The sequence below is a fragment of the Dermacentor albipictus genome, chromosome 3 (genome assembly GCF_038994185.2).
Source record: "Dermacentor albipictus isolate Rhodes 1998 colony chromosome 3, USDA_Dalb.pri_finalv2, whole genome shotgun sequence".
In the NCBI taxonomy this organism is placed as follows: domain Eukaryota; kingdom Metazoa; phylum Arthropoda; class Arachnida; order Ixodida; family Ixodidae; genus Dermacentor; species Dermacentor albipictus.
In genome coordinates this window covers 1,648,327-1,669,712 of record NC_091823.1, presented here as the reverse complement: position 1 = coordinate 1,669,712, position 21,386 = coordinate 1,648,327, and the positions used below count along the sequence as shown (strand labels likewise).

General features: G+C 48.4%; 2 protein-coding genes across 4 annotated transcripts in view; one reads left to right on the top strand and one right to left on the bottom strand.

The window, feature by feature from the left end:
* The window catches only part of LOC135919942 (CD9 antigen-like), an 82,869-nt gene that overhangs the window by 4,600 nt on the left and 56,883 nt on the right, over positions 1–21,386 (bottom strand). For 2 of the 3 annotated variants that reach the window (XM_065453961.2, XM_065453964.2), the window contains exons 2-4: positions 19,812–19,878; positions 5,692–5,976; positions 3,970–4,068 (exon numbers count right to left, since the gene is read on the bottom strand). In XM_065453961.2, coding sequence (XP_065310033.1) covers positions 3,970–4,068; positions 5,692–5,976; positions 19,812–19,878 — 451 coding nt within the window. Of the gene's footprint in view, positions 1–3,969; positions 4,069–5,691; positions 5,977–14,845; positions 15,009–19,811; positions 19,879–21,386 lie in introns of all 3 variants that reach the window. The other variant, XM_065453962.2, reaches the window with a different exon arrangement.
* Positions 1–21,386, top strand: part of LOC135919941 (uncharacterized) — a 78,010-nt gene that overhangs the window by 19,171 nt on the left and 37,453 nt on the right. The gene's annotated exons all lie outside the window — the stretch shown is intronic.

Below are 21,386 nucleotides of genomic sequence, written 5' to 3'. Positions count from 1 at the left end.
CTGCTGCGCACAACTATGAAGCCTCCAGGCAAGTCTGGCTTTATCGTAGTGACAGCCTTTGCAAGCTAAACTGGGGAAGGGGGGAGGGGACACTTCCCAATAAATTTAACGATGTGGAATAGAACATGGTGAGAGGTACGTGACATGCAATAATTAACATTTCTTCAAAAACTAGCTTTATCTCTTGGTACAAATATTTGGCAGACTCAGTTGCCGCACTGGTGGGGTCCGAGAGGCACGAGACGTGCTTTGTCATCGTGTTATTGCCAATAGTGTTTCAAGAACAGCCGCAATAACGTACATAGAGGAAAGCTATTGTTTCAGAGGCGATATTCTCAAGCGATCATTTTCAGTATTACATGTGCGCCATCTTCGAAAAGATCTGGCGTGTCTCTAAATAGTACGCGTCAAAGTAAACGAACGAGAGCGTTTCTGGAAAAGTGTCACAAACGCTGTCACCTCGAACCGCAAGCTGCGTTTACAGTGCCTAGCAGGGACATTGGGCCAACCTGAATGGCCCATCTGGATAAATATTAGCCACAGTAGGACCACGCTTGGCCCGGTGATAACTAGCAAAATTTGGTAAGCCGCTCGTTTAATATTGTTACGCGTGAAGGAGACCGTTTTTCACCCTTACGGACGAATGGGGCTGTTTATTTGAGGTCACGAAGGTGATCGCAAGAGCGGCCAGCTGGTTGATGAACTCAGCGTCGTCCTCTTGTTTTTGCCCCCACTCGGGACTGCAAGCACGTTCACCGGTCTTCGTTTTCTTCATGCGTAACATCCCTCTCGTTGCAGACGAAGCCCGCCGGGTGAGTCAATCCATTTGTCTTGACGTGAACAATTTCAAGCGGGCAACATGACTACTTGGCCTTGGCAACTCTTCTTGGCACTCGCCGTGAGGCGAGCTACGTTATAGGTGATTTCTATGAGTCTATTAATAACGGTCCATCCTAGTTGGCCAAAAGCTTTTGGCATAACCCACGTTTCCGTACTGGAGTCCACAGCCAGACTAAATCACCAGGGCAATAGGTTACCGGATGGTGGCGAATGTCGTAGCGTGCTTTTGATATGTCCGGCGATGCCAAAGTTCGCGAACGAGCAATACGACGAGCTTCTTCGGTAAGGCAGAAAGTGTTGGCGACAGTGGGATTTTCGTGACTACAGAAAGGGAAAACAGTGTTGATTGTGTACCGGGGTGGCCGTGCGTACAGTAGGAACAAAGGGCTATAGCCGGTAGTCTCGTGCTTGGCGGTGTTGAACGCGTACGTGATAAAAGACAGTACGTTATCCCAGTTCTGGTGGTCGGATGAAACATACATAGATAGCATGTTTACAATTGTTCGGTTGGTGCGCTCCGTAAGCCCATTCATTTGTGGATGGTGTTGTGTCGAGTGACAAGTGGGATTCACACAAATGAAGCAGCGCCTCTACGACAGCCGCTGTGAATTGTCGTCCACGGTCGGTAATCACGCGAGGCGGACCATGTCGCAGGATGACATATTGCAGCAGGAATGCTGAAACGTCAGGGGCAGTTGCGGAGAGCACGGCCACTGTCTCGCAGTATATAGCGTGTGAGGTAGCCGACGCAAGCAACTATCCAACGATTTCCCTTGGCTGAATTTAGAAAAGGGCCCACGAAGTCAATGCCCACTTGTTGGAAAGGCGTGCTCGGAGGCGGGAGCGGCTGCAGCAGACCAGCTGGAGCAATAGATGGCCGTTTGTGGCGCTGACACTGCATGCAGCTGGCCACATATGTCTCAACAGAGTGTCGCATTCCAGGCCAGTAAAAGCCTTCCCGAATTCGGTAGAGCGTCCTCGCCTAGCCTAAATGGCCAGACGTAGGGTCGTCATGCACAGCACTCAGAATCGCTGTGCAAAGGCTGTCCTGTACTACTATACGAGAAAACGTGCGCCAGTGCTGGAAAAGTTCTGCTTATACAGGAGTCCATCCACGTACACAGAAATGGTTTGCTGTCGTCGAGGCGGTCGTAGCGGTGAAGAGCAATGTTAATTTATTGTCTTTTCGCTGTTCGGCTTTGAAACAGTCAGTCTGGAAAACGCGGCGACACAGAAGCCATGAGGTGATCGAAGTCGCCGTAGTGCTAAGTGGCATACGCGAGAGGCAGTCCGCATCAGCGGGTCGTCGACCGCTTTAAAGAGACGGTGAAGCTGTATTCTTGCAGTCGGAGTGCCCAGCGCGCAAGGCGGAACACAAGGGTCACGAAGATTCACAAGCCAACACAATGAGTGGTGGTTGGCCAGTGATTCTTCAATCGACCACTGGGCAGATATCTTCTCATTTTAATGCAACATGCTTCATCGTTTCGCTAGCTTTTCCGCAGCAAGCACATACTTCTTCCTTCTTATGTTTCGCTTTATAAGTGCGTGTCCTAAGTCACTCTGATCTCACTTCGAAAAGTAATGGGCTTCACTGTGAGTTATCATAAATTCTTTCTTTCGTGATTTCGTTGTTTTTTTCTTGAGTAGTTACTCATGACAGGTTTCTTTTCCATTGCCACCACCCATGAGATTATCTCAGCATCTCTGACTTTCCGCTTGACGTTCCTTGTTGCTGTGTTGCTCACCATAGAGGCCGCATCCTTGCTGGTAAGCTTCCTAATTCCTTTCCTCCACTGTGAGTCAATGTTATGCCTGTACAAATACCTAAACACTCTCCCAGCCCATTTACTTTCTTCCATATTCTACAGTCGTTCGTCATAATTAATTTTACTGTGAGCTTCCCTCATTTCAATGTGCAAGTACTGGATGCTCTTAATCTAGTGCTTGCAACTCTCAAGAAAGCCCCATAGCTCACCCGCAGCCTCCTATTCGCGCAATGACCACTGGCCCTTTGGTCGTCCCAGGTGTGATCAACGCAGATAACCACCTATGGAACTCCACTTTGGTGTCACCGTGCTTCACTGCCCACAGTCATCACTTCCTTCCTCTTCTACTCTGTCTGCATCGACATCAGCATCGACATCACAGTGTCTGCCGATTGACTCGATTTCTTCTCCATCCTTCCCCTCGCATACCTTGAGGAACCCACCGCACACTGCACGCTTAGCCGTCTTTTTGGCCATGTGTTGCACTTAGCTTTCTCACACATCGAAGCTTTCAGAGCACGTGCCTCCTAGCAAAAGCCGATACGCACAGTACCTAAATCCTTAAAATGCCACAAAGTAATTATCACCAAAGCTTTAGAAGCAATAAATGCCGCGCCGACTTAAGGTATGACAGGCGTTCGCACGTGTACAACCGCGAGACCACGCTCATCACTGGCTTACCAAAGCAATATTCCCGATACCAATGCACACAGAGCGAAACCGCTACTAGCTGTTAGTCTTGCCACTTCCAAACTACTATTTAAAGGGTATAAAGACTTAACGTCCTTTACGGTTGCACGTGCTGAAGCACATGACGCGAAAGGACGCTCCGACTCTCCTGCAAAACCAAATATACACGAAACACAGCCGGGCACACGAAAAGAAAAGAGAAAAATGAAAGCTAGCGAATTATTATCGGACTATTCTGAAAAACCAAATATACACGAAACACAGCCGGGCACACGAAAAGAAAAGAGAAAAATGAAAGCTAGCGAATTATTATCGGACTATCCTGCAAAACCAAATATACATGAAACACAGCCGGGCACATGAAAAGAAAAGAGAAAAATGAAAGCTAGCGAATTATTATTTAAAAGTTAAAACAGAACGCAAGTAAAAAACGGAAGCTCATGGCATGCACAAAACACTTATGTTTTCGTCGCTGCCACGGAGACTTGGAAAAATACGTCCGTCCGCCACAAACATCACGAGCACATCCTTTTCGGGCGCCCTGTCTTGAATCCCGACAGATTTATCGCTCAGGTTCGAACTGCGTTGCGTATCTAAACGGACTAGCGAGCAAAAGCGAAAGTGCGCGTATCAGCGCGCGCACAAGATGCATGAACACATGCGAACAGACCTTGGCCTGCGCCCAGTCGAAGGCAGTAGTCACGTGAGTCTTCTTTCCGTAGTCTTTTTTGAGCGCATTGTTCAAGTTGTCTTTCATATCCGATAATATCTGGAAATAAAATAAAATTGTGTCACAAAAAAGCGTTCGTACGTAAATGGCGGGGCTGTGTGTGACATACAGTCCACATATTCTGCACTTCGTTTATGCTACCGAGTGGCTTCTTTCGATGCGTCGCTAACTGTTGCGGCTCCGAAAGGATGCGGTCGCTGTCACTATACTCGCAGACAAGTTTTCTTGGCTATGAAGTGAAGGCTACGGAAACTAAGCGCACCTTTTTCAGCGCTGCTGGAAGTAGTCCCGCAGTATCGTTGACGTTTTCTTACGTGAGAAATTGAAAACAGTATCCTTTTTGCTTTTTACATCAACGAGTTTGAAACAATAACTAACATTGACCAGTCAGCTATTGGTCTTCTATTATAGTTTAGTTTGCTCTTTCGAGTTTTCGCACACCTGAAACCGTCGCACGTTTTGCACATTCGTCAAACGCAAAATGGCGCCCGTGTCTTCTGGTGAGTGTCTGTCACTTGCTGTCCCGTAAATCAACTCTCCTAAGAGGCTGTTGACCAACTTTAGCAGCAAAAGACGGTTGAAGTACACAAAAAAGTGTTTGCCCAGCGTCTGCTCGGAAACCCAGCAAACCCATCTGGAAACCGCAACCATGTACAAACCAGTGAGCGTACTTACTGGCTTACTGCTGCGCCGATTTTACCGACGCCAGCGTCGGCTGCGCGTCCAAGTCCTAACGGCACCATACGGCTGCTTGGGAGCTCTGACTCAGGCTGCGATACTCGCTGTTCAGAACTTAATACATATCTAATGTTAATAAACATTGATTCGTGCCGAGTTAATTGCCTTCACTAAAGAGGTTGGCGAAACCGCAACCGGAGCCGAGCGCGCCCAGATCCGTGCGAATGTTCAGAAGCTCCGTACCCGCAGCTTTCCCTTCATAGCCAAGAAAAGTTGTCCGCGAGTATAGCACGACTCTTTCCTACGCGATTCACCCAGCCGTGGCCGTTTCGAGTGATACATTTCGAAAGGCAGCACTAACTTGACATAACAAGGAACTCGTAAATATGGTAAAGCTTACGCATTGTTGTCGCAAGGGCGTGCGAATACTCTCAATAGGAAGCCTAGTTACTCTCACCCTCAATGAATTTCAGCGCATGGCATCCGTGATTGGAGATCGTCATGGCATCCACGCGCCACACAGCCAATTTGGTTGGGCCGCGTACATGTAGTTCTTGAGTAATCAAATTATAGAATAAGAAGTATCGAATATCGAAAAGTGAAAAGCATCGATTTGCAGCAGGAACATTTATTTCGGTACAATTGGATACCCCGCCTCTATTGATTAGTGATTACTACCTTCTAGATTGGGAGTTATTGCCTCGTGTCGCGTATTTCCCTTTTACGCTTTGTCGACGCTTAGTTCTCTCAGACGAGTTGCTCTTTCATTTCATTGTAATGTACACGTAGGCAAAAGTTACAGGAATGAAAGTTCTCAAGGGTGCCAGGCCAGAGACAGACTAGTCCACGGACCATAGGAATTGTGGACTTGCACAGATGCGGCTTCCTTACGGCCTGCACGTATGCTCATCGGTAGGCCTTAAATATGGCGGTGGTCACACAAGCGGTCTTTTGGCTCGTCCGGATCACGCGATGCAGACGTACCTTGTCCTGGAAGATGACGGCAAGTACTCCGATGGCCAGCTCGCAGGCGAGTATGACGAAGAGAAAGGCGAAGTACGCGCCCAGCAGGCACTTGCTCTCCTTGACGGCGCCGCAGCAGCCGAAGAAGCCGACGAGGAGCACCAGCAGGCCGGTGCCGACGAGCGCGTAGGCCAGGTACTGCGGGAGCGCGTGGCTCTCGTCCACCCGGAACAGCCGGAACAGCGTCGACCGGTGCTCGTCGATCAGCAGGAACGCGCCCAGCCCGATGAGCGCCAGGCCCGACAGCTGCGTGCCGTTGCGAAACGGGGCTCAAGCGCGCGACAACACACAAGGACGGCCGCGGGACAATAGCACTGGCTTGCAAGTAAAATTCATTCGTGGATATATAATAACGTGCGTGTATATACTCATCAAATGCCGCAGTAAGATACTCACACAACAGCACTAATTCGAGTCTCGAGGCAGAGAGCCCGATGCAAGCGAGGAGTGCTGCGAATGATGCAGGAGAGCTTCGGTTGTTGACACCACGCAGCATGCCGAGCCAGTGCATGGAGCTCCATAATTCATCCAGTAAGAATGAAAATTTGCAGGAATTGGTTGCCAAGAAATGTTTGTCATCTGGCCGGTCTCACCACGTCGGCTGCACAAAATGCTGTAGTAGCCCATTTGTCTTCTTCAAAGAACTGTGCGTGGTGACGTGCGTTCCCTTGCCTCGTTGCTGTCATGGTGCGCCAGATCAGCGAAGGTACTTGCTTCTCAGATGACCAGAAGGCCAGTTGACAAACCAGTGCATGCATCACATAAATAGGTTTCCATTTTCTCTTTACAAATCACGAGCGTTCTATGGGTCACTTCATTTAGAATGAGAAAATATTCTATATTCGATTTTATACTCGGACGTTGTTTTTCTCAAATATTCGTATTCGAGTCGAATCGGAAATTGGATTCGGATTCGGCGCCCTCCTAGTCATCTAAGGAGGGCGTCAAGTTTCCCCGTAGGTTTACGCAATTGTCCCCTCACTGTTCAAACTGCGGGTTTGTGGCCATGCAAGTTGATTACTGTTTACTTCCCTTACTTAGCCCCGAAAGCAGAGTACCAAAGACAGGCCGTTGTGAGTAGCACGTAACCACTTCATTTCCATTTTTTCATCCACTGCAAAGCTTGTTTTCTTTCGGAATTGACCAATGCTTCCTACGAAGGCCGTTTTTCAACAGTATACCTGCTGAGCACGGCTAACGTCAAAATCGCTATATTTTACCATCGGGGGCACACAAAAAGGCTGCGAATATCCTTTCATTAGTGGTCTGCAGTTAGTGATCCTCGTTGTCCTAGTTCAACAGAAGAAGAAGAAAGCCATATACTGATTTTGACCGTCCCGCGTAAGTCACGTCTGTCGTGCAGAGGATAAACAATCAATTCCGCCCCGCGAAGTTGGGCGACCAGCGGAGGAGCTGTAAACATTGCGGTTGTTTTGAAAGCACCATCGGTCACACACACTGAGGGCAAGCGCCCCGGCGGAATCGCACACCGAGCATTGTTGTGCCGTCTCAATCGGGGGCTGCTCGAGCCAACGCTGGTTCGTGCCGCTCTGAGACAGTTGCTGCGCTGCACTTCACCCCAATTTTTCCTCCTTTCCCAACAAATATCTCCATCTCTCTGCGGTCCTCGAGTTGAGCCTCGCGAGCGGCGTCGGCAGTACGCACTACACGCGGCCTCCCCGTACCAGCGCACGTGACATACTAATCTGCTGACTGCCTATTCGGTTCTTTGCGCATGCGCGGAAATGCCGCAGATTGCTCGTGGGCAATCACCCCCCACACCAAGTGATCGATGCGCATAGCTACGGCCATTAGCGCTCCCTCGGCGCAGCCAAACCGAGCAGCTGGCTGAGTAATGAGCTGCGGTAGCTGACAAAACCGTTCGTGCTTCGCGACATCTCGAAGGTCACCGTCAAGTCGTTCTCGAACCACAGTCTGTCGCACAATGTCTGTACAGGATGTTCCTCTGAAATTTCGCATTCGCACCCTTGTGCTCGTCTAATTTACTGGCGTGGTATCTGCTGCGTCGCTTGAGTCTCTTTTGAATGATTGATTCTTTATTGGTTTAACGCAATGCATGCGATGGGAGGCGAAAGGAAAAGCAATTCAAGAATGGCTTGAGGGAGTCCTTCCCACTTCATACCAGACAGCAGCAGAGGAACACGCATTTTGTATATATTGTCGTACACTTTGACAAAACCGTCGTGTTAAACACAACTTTGTCATACTTTGACGAAACCTTAAAATTAAACACATCATTAGTTACTGCCCTACACAAGGCGTCATGCATTGGCATGTATCACTTCACATCAGCATCAACCAGCACAACACTTCATTACAACGTACGCATTGTAATAGCGGCATTTAACAATATAATTAAATAACAATCAAAGACAGCTCAAGAGGCTTGAGGAATTTAGGCTAGAAAGAACGCGTACAAGCCAGATAATATTACTTCGTGAATATCCATTTGTTTTTATTATTATAGTCATTTAGTAAACGCACAACTTTGTTGTGAAGCATTTGCCCACCATAGCCAGTGCGACAATACGGAACATCCCATACTTAAAAAAAAAATTAAATTATGGGGTTTTACGTGCCAAAACAACTTGCTGATTATGAGGCACGCCGTAGTGGAGGACTCCAGAAATTTTGACCACCTGGGGTTCTGTAACGTGCACCTAAATCTAAGTACACGGGCGTTTTCGCCCCCATCGAAATGCGGCCTCCCAGGTCGCGGGATTCGATCCCGCGACCTCGCGCTCAGTAGCCCAACACCATAGCCACTGACCAACCACGGCGGGTCATTCCATATATACATTAGTTGTTCTTGTGATATGCGACACTTGCTTCGGATGGGCATTTACCAAACTCATGAATAGAGAATTATGACGGTCATAATTTAGGCGATATTCACGCAACAATTTGTGCTCATATGTGCTCTGATTATTCTTCTTTTTTAACGAGCTGCGCAGCAGAATGCCGAACTAGCACCTTCTCTTCTCTTTTTTTTTTTTGCCTCACTGTAGCTGTGAGAAGTTCGATTGTGTAGTAGTCCCCCAGACCAAATGACAGCAGTTTAGATACGAAGCAAACACAGCATTATAGATTAACAATTTTACTGACTTTGGAATTAAGTAGCAGTTTCGATTCAAAATTCCCGTTATCGCATAACTTTTGTAATATCGCATTGACGTGCTAAACCCACTGCAGTGATTCTGAAAAATGCACACCAGGTACCCTAACAGAGCTAACTAGCTCTATCTCTGAGCAGCGGAAAACAAGGTTACCTATTACAGAAACATGCCTACCCATAGAATGAAAACTTACAGCCTTTGTTTTTTTTATTTATCTTGAATTGTTTATTAGCTGTCCACGTGCTTAATTCCTCTAAAATGGCAAAATCTTTATTAAGACTAATATAGGCATCTCATTAAGACGAAACGAATGTGCTGGTGTCATTAGCATAAATTATAAATTTAACTTCTGAATATATATGGACTGTGTCGTTCATGTATAAATCAAAGATCAAAGGCCCGAGAATGCTACCCCTGCGGCGCTCCTGAGGTTATTTGCTTTCTGTCGGATACTATTTCATTCATCAATACAAACTGACGTCTTTCTGAAAGATAACTTTCAGTAGCATTGGGGGAAGCCAACGGATGCCATAGTGACTTAATTTGTCAAATAAAATTCCATAATTATGTAATCAAAGGCGTGCGTAAAATAAAAAAAACTTTCAAGACCAAATAGTTTTTCTTCAATTTTCTCCAATATATATTCTTTCCAGCCGCGAAGAGCAAGTTCCGTTGATCGATTTTCTTTTTAAAATCCGTACTGACATATCGTTTTCACGCATCTGTTACAGAAAGGATATAGTAGATTATGCATTATTCTCTCCAAACCCTTAGAAAACGCAGGCAATGCCGACAAAAGTGTATAATTCGAGGCGTCTTTTTGTCTTCATTTTTACATAAAGCCATTACACGAGCTACTTGCATTTTGGATGGAAAAACACCCATTGAAATACATTAGTTAAACATATATGTCAGCACCAGGGCAATTTTATTATTTACGCATTTGACTGGCCTTACATGCAGCCCATCAGAAGTGCAACTACGGCCGTTTTTGAGGCCCAAGAAAACAGCACAAACTTCATATTCTACTGTTGCTTCTCAAAAAGTCTCACTTTCGCTGGCAAGGCGAAGCATCGATTGCGATAGCAAATTAACGCACATCTATACGAATTAAGGCTGGTAGTTTAATTGGCGGTGTAACTTTGGAAACCTTCGCAAACTAACTGATTAACCCGCCGTGGTTGCTCAGTGGCTATGGTGTTAGGCTGCTGAGCACGAGGTCGCGGGATCGAATCCCGGCCAAGGCGGCCGCATTTCGATGGGGGCGAAATGCGAAGACACCCGTGTACTTAGATTTAGGTGCACGTTAAAGAACCCCAGGCGGTCGAAATTTCCGGAGTCCTCCACTACGGCGTGCCTCATAATCAGAAAGTGGTTTTGGCACGTAAAACCCCATAATTTACAAACTAACTGATTTAACAAACATATGGTGTCAGCGCGCACGAGCAAACATGAACACATCACACTCTATGTGCGCAGACACTCGCTGTCAAAGCGCTGGTGTGAGCAAGCGCGGCAGCAGTAGCGAGCGAAGTGACTTTCACGTGGTCTATCGCTTCAACGCAAGAGCGGCGAGCACACAGCGCGCGCAAAGGTATGAACTGTCTGCAGATCATGTTCAAGATATGGCAAGCGCGACCACGCGCGGCCGTACGAAGTGCACACTTGTTGGCCGAACCCTCCCCGCTTGCCTGCTGTATATGGCAAGATTGAGCCGCGATTATCAGTTCCACTGCACTCGGTCCCGAAATGCGCAGTTGCTGCCGGATCACAACGGCGCCCCCCTTCCCGCCCTCGCATCCCCCGCCGCCTTTCGAGCGACGGAAAACGGCGCTCTCCGCGTTCTTCATTCGCCCGCGCCAGGTTGACCATCGGCTTTCCTCGCGTGCTTTCACTCGCACATACAGCGTACGACGCGCGGCGACAATATAATTGTGCTTCGACTTTATAATGAACATCACGACGACGGCAAAAATACGGTTGGAGTGTCCATATTGTTACGAAGCCCACTCATTCCGAGAGGGACATTCTTTTTGGAGCAGAAGGCGAAGAAGACGGGTCTGTCTGGTGTGCAGGCTGTCTACCATCTTGGTTGCTACTGCGCACCTCGTTGTAAATACACTGTGAATAGTAACGCCTCGTGCCTGTTTAACCTAACAATATAACTGCTATCGAAATAAAAGAACGTGTTTGCAACATCAGGATCTAGGGTTATGCCGGGTGCGCGTGGCCCATGGTCAAAATCTCGGTACACCAAATAGTCGTTAGACACACAAGGTCGCCGATGACCCCACCATGTAAGATGTTAGGTAGCGGTTCCATCCTGTCGATCGGTCCTATTAGTAAATTCAGCTTATTCCATAATACATTGGTTCCTTTACAACAGGAATAAGACATCTGAAAGTAACACGTTCCCTTAGATTTTTTGAAGTTCGTTATCCAAAGAACTTCGAAATCGCTCAAATGCAGTTAGGTCTACCTCATTAAGCGTGCGCATAAAGTTCCTAAATAAACGATCTTTTTCACCAATCTCGTGAAAAACGCTCGGCCGTTATTCATGGCTTTCGACAGCCTTTCACCCTTTCTAGACGTTTATAAGTGAAGTGTTTTTTGTACACTGCCGAGAAACAACTAAAGAAAGCACCATAAGCCACATTTGCACCTACACAATGAAAAATATTGTCGCAGCACAACATATTACTTATTACTATTACTGATTATAATGCTTATTCTTATTAGGTTACTAATATCCAAAATAGAAAACTTGCAGAGCCGTTTGCGAGATACATTGGAAACCAGAAGCAACGTCAGGACTATCAGTTACAGTGCAACTGCATATTGGCCAATGGTCGCTGATAGGGCACGAAAGGACTCCTGTTGAATCAAGGGCTTATAATAATTTGTTATAAAGAAATTAATAATAGTCTGCCAGCAAATGGTGATCCTTGTAGGAATATTTACAATGCACAGTTATGGCATGAAAGCAGATTTTCGAACTCAAATTTATTAGCATTATCCCAATTCATACCTGCAATTCATATCTATATCGCAGTCTCCACCAGTGACAACATTATACTTATTTTCGTTCACAAACGGAAGCAATTTAGAACAAACCAAGAAAAGCCATCTGAAGGAAGAACCCCTTTCAGCTTCGGCGCCGCATTCTCCGCTTCGCGGCACCCGTCTTCCAGTGAAGCCCAGCACTTGCTTCTCGGCCTTCGCTGCTACTCACCGCCCGTTTCCGAGCCCCTTACTGCGACAGTTGCCAGCCTCAGTGGTTTGCTATAGAGGGAGGCGCTTCGTAGTCTTTCAGCCTTTAAATAGTAATCGGCTAGTTTTCTTTTTCGCGTGCGACGCGGTGTATCGTGTACATTTGGTTTTGCAGGATAGAGCGTCCTTTCACACCACGTGTTTTGACACGTGCAGCCGTGTCGGACGTTAAGCCTTTATAGCCTTAAATAGTAGTTTGCAAGTGGCAAGCTATTAGTAGATTCAGTGTGTGCGCATTGGTATCGGGAATATTGCTTTGGTAAGCCAGTTAGAGCGTGGTCGCCTCGTACACGTGCGAACGCCTGTCGTACCATAAGTCTGCGCGGTATTTATTGATTCTATGCATGTAGCCAGGCACTGGAAGTGGTAACAGAATATATCTACTTAGGGCAGGTAGTGACCGCGGATCCGGATCATGAGACGGAAATGATCAGAAGAATAAGTATGGGCTGGGGTGCGTTTGGCAGGCATTCTGAAATCATGAACAGCAGGTTGCCATTATCCCTCAAAAGAAAATGATATAACAGCTGTGTCTTACCTGTACTCACGTACGGGACAGAAACCTGGAGGCTTACGAAAAGGGTTCTACTTAAGTTGAGGACAACGAAACGAGCTATGGAAAGAAGAATGATGGGTGTAGCATTAATGGATAAGAAAAAAGCAGATTGGGCAAGGGAACAAACTCGAGTTATTGACATCTTAGTTGAAAAAGTATGGGAGAGGCCTTTGCCCTGTAGTGGGCGTAGCGAGGCTGATGATGATGACCATTCTTTTTGCTGGCTTGCGGATCTGAGAGATCCCTCAGGTCGTCTGGTACGATGGAGCCTTCATCCGCAAGAATTTGACGTCTCATCAGTCAGAAGTCAGGACGCAAACACACCGACGCTGACTGTCACTCACGTGCACCAGTCAGAAGTCAGAGGTCCCCACGCTGACCTTGAAGAGGATGACACTTTTTTTTTTGTCGTATTAGCAACTGACTTGACTCAACAACAACGCGACGACTTGGTGCTCAGCCCTCTCATTGAAGGGCACGCGTCAAGTCTTCCTCGCAGTTTCACGCGCTCGCTAGCCTCATTTTGTTTCTGGGATGGCGTCCTTTAAAAGAACTTTTACCATACGCAGCAACTAGCATACGCGCAACTGCTTAGTGCATACGTGCATACGCGCAGCAACTGCATACGCGCATACGTGCAACAGGTTGGCGCAACCTGCTAATCGCGCCAACCTCGCTTCATGATGATATCTTCCGTGCTTGTCACGACGAACCATCGTCTGGACAGCTAGGCTACACACGCACGTTGGAACGCATTCGCCGTTATTACTATTGGCCATGTCTCGCAAAGACTGTGAAGCACTACGACGTTCGCACATGTCGCGAGTTCCAACGACGTAAGACTCCACTTGTGCGACCAACAGGACTGCTACAACCAATAGCCACACCAAAGACGCTATTTTCTCAGGTAGGTATGAATTTGTTAGGAACATTGACCACGTCGTCGTCTGGAAATCCATGGATTGTGGTAACTACCGATTACCTAACATGGTACTGCGAAACAAAGGCACTCTAGAAAGCTACCGCAGCAGACATCGCCAAATTTTTCATGCACCGCATCGTCCTCCGTCACGGAGCGCCAGCGGTCCTCATTACTGATCGTGGGACAGATATAACCGCAGAGATGCTACAGGAAGCCTTGAGGCTAAGTGGCACTGCACATGGCAAAACGACGGCTTACCACCCCCAAACAAATGGGCTGCCCGAACGCCTGAACAAAACGATCGCGGATATGCTATCTATGTATCCACTGACCACAAGATCTGGGACGATATCCTTCCTTACGTCACTTTTTCATGCAATATCGCAATTCAAGAAAATACGGGATTCACCATTTTTGGCTTAACCCACGGTCGAGAGTTCACCACGATGCTCGACGCCATGCTCCTTCCCAACTTGGAAATGTTTCACACGGATGCTGCGATGTTCGCCCAGCGCGCCGACGAGGTCCATCAACTCACGCGCTGCCGTATTCTGTGTCGCCAAACAGCAGGCGCACGCAACCTTCATCACCGCGAGGTTACCTACAATCCTGGACGTTGATGACTGGTTGCAGAATTACGAACGGGTCAGCGCACACAACAAGTGGGATAACACGCTTATGCTGGCTAATGTTATATTCTCCCTAAAGAAAACAGCACGGGTCTGGTTCGAGACACATGAAGAAGAGACTACAAGTTGGGACCAGTGGAAACAGAAGCTTAGAGATTTGTGAAGAAGGACTACAAGTTGGGACCAGTGGAAACAGAAGCTTAGATATTTGTTCGGTAAGCCCGTCGGCCACCAACATGCTGCTAAGAAGGATCTTGGGACCCTTGCACAGACGTCCACTGACTCTTACATGGCGTACATCCAGGACGTCCTCGCTCTTTGCCGCAAGGTGGATAATAATGTGGCGGGGGCAGACAAGGTCAGCCACGTTTTAAAAGGCATTGCGGACGACGCGCTTAACCTGCTTGTTTACAAGAATATAACAACGGTCAATGAGGTGATTAACGAATGTCGCCGCTTTGAAGACGCGAAGAGCCGCCGCATAGTTGAACAGTCTACGCGTCTACTCAATACAGCAGCTTCATCGATGTGCGAAGACATTTGTCTACCGCGTGAGCCCACCTCCACCGAGAAACTCCTCTCGCGGTACTACGGCCCTTACCGCATCCTCCGCCAGGTGACTCCTGTCACATATGAAGTGTCTCCACTGGACGGCACCGTGCCTTTCTCTGACGTCATCCGGGTCAGCCGTCTCGAACCGCATCTTTCTCGGACCGATGAGCCGCACAACTAAGGTGCTTTTTGCGACGGGGTGACGTCACAGTCTGTAATGTGGGAAGAGGAGGACGCTCATGGTGGCCTTGAAGACGACGAAGAAGAGTTTAGGTTTTTGTCTATGCTCGACACTTGTTGGCTCCGCCATTAAAAGCCATCTGTGAATAGCCGTACGCTTTTTCCTTCCCGTAACAATATATATTTACAAGGTTACGTGGACCGCTTCAACAGCGGAAATCGCTTTTAGGTCCCGGTAATTCTCCCGGTGCATGGTAGTTTTAATTAAAAAAGTGAAGAAACTAAAACACCATCCGCAGTTTTATACATCCACCTGTATTTTAACATGGTTACGCGAAGAATGGGGTGCACTCTCGACGAGATAATACACAGGCTACTCTCAGCGAGCGGAGGCACATTTTCCGGTAACTGAAGACGAAAATAAAATCAGAAGTGAAGCTTGAACAGACAAACAAAGCAAGCGCGGCCGGCTGTCCAGCCGAGTGACAGCGACTTGTGTGCTACACAGCAAATTTCGTCGCTGGTCACCAAGTGGAAGCACGACCTGTTCAAAACTCCAGAGTGTCAGTCCCATGGCACTCATGAAAATTCCCCACGCAACAATAACGGCGGTGACGACGCTTGGCAACCACCCGATACTCATCGTGGTCCGACGCAGGCGCTGGGTCCACCGGCACGGTATGTAGGACAAAGAACGCCCACTTTCCACATGTGTTACATGCAGTAGCGCAGAGCGTCCTACGTACTTGTCAAGCACTTTTCAAGTGCGAGGATTGCGCCTATAACTCCAAACAAAACACAAGACGAGCGAGGCCCGTGTTACTCTATAAGGGGCAGCGTCTTCTTTGCGCTACCCAACCAACTCAGATGACTGCCGCCAGGTCATGCCATACTACGTTCAACATTAGAGCGCGCTCCGCTCCGATCACGAGGAAAAATAAAGTTTCTTGAGGCACCGCAAGGGACGCTGCGCCTCCGTTCGCCATTAGTTCGCCAATATTGCGCCTGAAGCTGCGCGTCTCCTCCTCACACAGTGTGACATCGTGCTGGAACTCGCCCGTATTTTCGCCTCCTCTCATTCTTTCTCCGTGCTACGGGCGCATTTCTGCCGTCGTAGTCGGCATCGCCGTGATTTCCGTGCAAAGCCGAAAGGTGATAACATCGTGGCCGTACGCTGTGCGAGTGCAAACGTACGAGGGTGAGTCGACGATTGTGGCTCGCGCGTAAAGGAAGAAATCGGGGAGGAAGCGCGGCGTCTTCCGTCGCACCTAGGGCACCGCTGCGGGTAGTTCGGCCGGGTGGCCCGGGCCCTATTTTGAAAGCGATCTGCGAGGAGTGCAACGCCTAGGTCACGTGGGCTAGGTGCACCGAGCGTTAATAGCTTCCTGTGCGCTCTGTTCTAGCCGTTGAGTTCGCTTTGAAGTGAGGGGCAGCACGAAGGTCAATTCGTTCGCTGGTGCTGCCGCTCTTTCTCCCTCCAGCGTTTTGGCAGCGAGTAAGCGCGGTCTTCGAGTAAGATGTGTTCATGCTTGCTTGTGCGCGCGTGACATCATGCTTGCTCATTTAGTAAGCGAAGATTTACAAGTTGATACGGTAGATAAAACTATTATGTTTACTTCACATAGCTATCTACTAATTTTCTGCAGCAATCGATGCTGCGTTTTTCGGGCTAAACTGCGACTTTTTATTGCGATATCAATTATGTGGACACTCCAAGCGCATTTTCGCCGTCGCCGTCGCCGTGACATTCCGTATGAAGTGCAATGGCGATAACACCGTCGCCGCATGTCGTATGCTGTATGTGCGAGTGAATGCACGCGAGGGACGCCGACGATCCTGGCTCAATCTGGCACGCGCAAACGAAGCGGAGAGCAAACGCGCTGTGTTCTGTCGTTCCGTCGCGCGAAAGGCCGCGGCGGAGGGCGGCTTCGACTCCGCGAACGAGTGCGTACTTTGCGCGGCGGCGCGCGGTCGCACCTGCCCTATCTTGAAAATGATCTACAGACGGCTCATACATTCGTGCGCGCTGTATGCTCGCCGCTCTTGCGTTGAAGCGATAGCCCGCAAGAAGGTCACTTCGCTCGTTGCTCCTGCCGCGTTGCCCACACCAGCGTTTTGACAGCGAGTGTCCGTAAAACCCCTTAAACTTCGTAAAGTAACGGCACTCTCCGCCTTCACTCCTCCTTGTCTCTCCTCTCTTTCACTCTCCCTCCACGACCGTGGCGCCTCCTGCACTGCTCGAGCGTAGCAACGGCGCCAACATACGCTCCTCGCCACTCCGTAGACGCTTCTCGAGCAAAAATGGCGCTGATGCACGGTGCAAGGGCCCACGTGATGCTATTAGGTCAATAGCGACGCGGCGGCGTCCTCGGTCAAAGCGCGCGAGGAGGAGGCGGCGTTCTTCAAAGCGTGCCGCTACTATAGGAAGTTTAAGGGGTTCTAAGTATCCGCGCTCATCGTGTGTGAAGTGTTCATGTTTGCGAGTGCGCGCTGACACCTATGCTATCGCAATCGATGCTTCGCTTTGCGGGCTAAACTGCGACTTTCAAACCAAAGCTTTCTTTGCATTTTTCTTCAACTTCCCCACTGCTGCTGCTGCTGTTGCTGCTGTGGCACTGTTGTCCGGCACACCGCGTCGGGGAGTGGTTCGGGATGTGTATGTAGATGGAAGAAGGGTGGTAGAGAAGAGACAGGAGGAACTCGTTTAGACCGCACCATGTTGAATGTTCACAATGGCCTCTGGAGCTGTAATTATCCATGACCCCCCGCAAGCGCTTACCTTTCGACCAACGTGCAAGTCCAGATGTAAAACGAGAACTTCTTGCTGGGCAAGTTGGTATTGATTCATTATACTCAATTTTTACGGTGCCAAAACACCACACACAGCACACACAGAGGGAAGCTAGAAAGACTGGAAGAGAGGAAGGAGGAGAGGAGGGAGGAGAGGAGGTAGGGAATTGGTAGAACCGACGCAGTCGCGAAACGAGTGAATGACAGCCTTGCCACTCTTCGCTCACAGCTCCTATACAAAGGCAAGGGGGTAGATTCTACTCCCCTTGTACAACGAAGATTCTAGACACATCAAAGTAATGGCGCGTTTCATTTCAAGGTTGTGAAACGCGCCATTGCTTTGATGTGTCTAGAATCTTCGTTAATGAAATCCTGCCATCACACTGCGAACCAGAGTTTCATTGCAGAGGTAAATAGGCTGCAGGCTGCGGGTTAACCAAGTGTGGTGATGACGTCAATCTCTGAGGTATCGCTTCAGAAACTAAAAGGGAAGTGTCACAAAAGTAACTGTGTTACACAAAAGAAGATGCCTGAAGCTGTACCGCATTGCTATAGAGTGGCTCACAATCTAAAGAATGTCGCCACTAGCTACCAAATTCCAATAGTGTTTTCTGCTCCTCAGAAACTGCCAATGTTGTGTAGCTGTATTTCAAAAACAAGTAAAAAACAAGATGGTGAAAAGAACCACGCAACGTTTGTAGATTGTAGCGTCGGTGTGGTATATACGATTCCGTTGTCATGTGGCAAAGTGCATGTAGGGCAGTCAGGCCGCTGTGTTAACGAGCGCCTTAGAGAACATGATTGATCCATACCGACAGGTAAAGGTTCCATTTAGCTCAACATTGTAAAATATGCAAGTGCAAAGCGATGTTTCGTAATACTACGATTTTCAAAAAGAGCCATGATACCACCGCCCGAAATTTATCGGATGATTTCTTCATACAGTCATTGGGGTCGCAGTGCATTAGTGTGCCTTTTTTAACCTTGTACAGTGCTGAATATTGTTTTTTTTTATTTTTTCGCATGAGTGCGCTCTGGTGATCGGATGTTGGTGGTTCCTGCTCATGGGTGCTCACTGCTCATGTTCCTTTAGATCCTGATCTTTATAAGGTAGTGATGCAATAAAATGATGTCAGTTGAGGGTAGCGCCTTGTCCTATCGTCTTTCTTGGGTCTGTTGTTTTGCTCTGAACAAAGTAGCTAGGGATTCGCACCAACTAGCCCGCCAACGCATCGTGCTGGATAACTTACGCCGGCCGTGCAGAAGCATAGCGTAAAGCGCCCCACGGGGTCTAGGCGACACAACGGAAGCGATAGCGTTGCGGCTATGGCATTGGTCGGGGTCACGGATGTGACCGAGGCGGCCACATTTCGACGGGGGCAAAATAAGAAACGCTCGTTTGATTTAGGTACACGTTAAAGAACACCACGGTGCCAAAATTAATCCTGAGTGCGCCAAATACGGCTTACCTCATAATTTGATTACGGTTTTGGCACGTACAGCCCATAATCCAATTCAAGTTTAATGCTTCTGCCACGATGAGATGTGCCATGTGAGGCAATGACAATGCTAAACCCTCTCAGAGGTTATGAAATAAAGCGCACAACGCCTCAAGCAAACACCTCTCCCTTTGTGTTTTGGGTACTACTCAGACGAAGAGCAGTGGTGCACGCAAGGTAACGTTTAACATCAACTCGCCACTCTTGTGTTGGACAAAACGTTGAAGAAATTAAACATTACCGTCAACATCGCCATTAATTATCGTCAATCAAAGCAAACAGCACAGAAAGCTTCGTTTACATCGATTCCGACAGTGCGTGGGATGTGCATAAATATTTTTTTTCCTGTTGCTTTCCAGGAAGTGTTATAAATGCGCCTGAATTTCACTGTAGATCAGCTTGTCGTACCAGATGTCGTACCAACAAAGCCAGAGCACAACGCTTGTAAAGCTCGTGTGCTTTATGACTTTGTTACCGTGGCGACGAATGCGCATGCGTTCAGTAAAACAACCAGAAAAAGAAGGAAGGGCAAAGAGGCTCGCTTACCCAGAATATGAGATTAAAGGTGATCAGCAGGGCTTTGGCGCACTTGGCCCCGCAAGTGAGAGCCATACTGAAAAAAAGAACCCATTCGCTCAACCAACTTGTGCACAAGCACAGCTCAATTTTCAGCGAAGCTTTCGAGCACTTGTCAAAATAATTTTATACTTATCGTAATGAAAGCCCATTTCTTTCAAGCTGCCCGCCATATGACTAATAACATGAATCTAGTTTCCTGGAAATCTAAAGGCGGCATGAAATCATGGTGAAAAGACGCGTACATAACGCCTGTGCGACGTCTTCGAATGGTGCAGCACGTAATTTACAGCAACACCCGCAACAAACCTTCAAACCTAAAACTTGACCAGTTTCCGCCCCTGAATTGAACAGGCCACTGAACTCCAACAGAGTTGAGTGAACACAGTGCCAGCTTTGGTTACGACTTGACACAGTACAGCAAGGCACGTATCTAAAAATAGAACGAGTGTTATACGGCAAATAACCCGCCGACGTGAGCAGCACACCGCGCCTAACATGCGCCGTCACCAGTGGCCTTGCGCTGTGGAGCTTGGATCCTGGTGGCCGCATATCGACGGGGGCGCAATGAGAAAAAATTGGCTGAAGGCTTAGCTTGGTTAAGCCTGGAAGATTGCGAAAGCAATACCCTTGGCTGCGCCTTGGTTCGGCTGATGGTGTGGACATGATTGCCCTTTGTTAAACTTATGGCTATACATCATCCGACATAGCGCAAGGCAGCGTGCCGACCACTGCGAGGAGCCGAGCTGTAGCCCCATTTATCCTCCTAGCGTGACGTCACACCAGCGAGCGCCCTCTCTCGGTAGCGCCGCAGCAGCGGCGCGCATGGCTTCGCCTCCACCATCATTGCCGCGAGCTGGGGCCCCGTCTCTCGTCTGGCGTGACGTCACACGGTCATGTGACGCGCAGCTGTGTAAGGAAGCGCCACGACCACCGATGGGCCGAAAGTGCGAGCAGTATTGCTTTCGCAATAAAAATGCTAGTGTATAGGTATACTTAGATTTAGGTGCACGGTCTCAGGTGGTTAAAATTAATCCGGAGTTACCTCCTAGGCGTGCCTAATAATGTTGAAGACCGTTGTTTTGGTACGTAAAGCCCTAGAATTCAATTTCATTCAACATGCACCCTCCTTCCTTTCCCCAAATTCTCAACTCTGCACCACAAACTGGTTTCCCTGTATACGCCATGCGCAAAACGCCGACAACGCCGCCTGTCGCCAAGGCTGCGAAGCGCAGGCGGGCTCGCCCGTCTGCACCTATGCGCGCGCGCTGTCGCATTTGCGCTCTTGATCGGGATTTAACACTTCTGTCAGCGATGTCTTGAAACAACTTTGCATAGTTTGGTACTTTAAAAAGCACAAAACATCGCCAGGCACCCGCTTAGTTGCCGGTGCTGCTTCACGAGCAAGAGTGACGGCGGCGGTGGATCGTGGCTGTTTGACGGAGAAGATAAGCAATCGCGCTTTGTTTACTGCACTTTTAAAGTGATTACTATGTTTTTATTTTTTGCTTGATGTCGTTGCGTCTTTAGTGAACGCTTCCACAA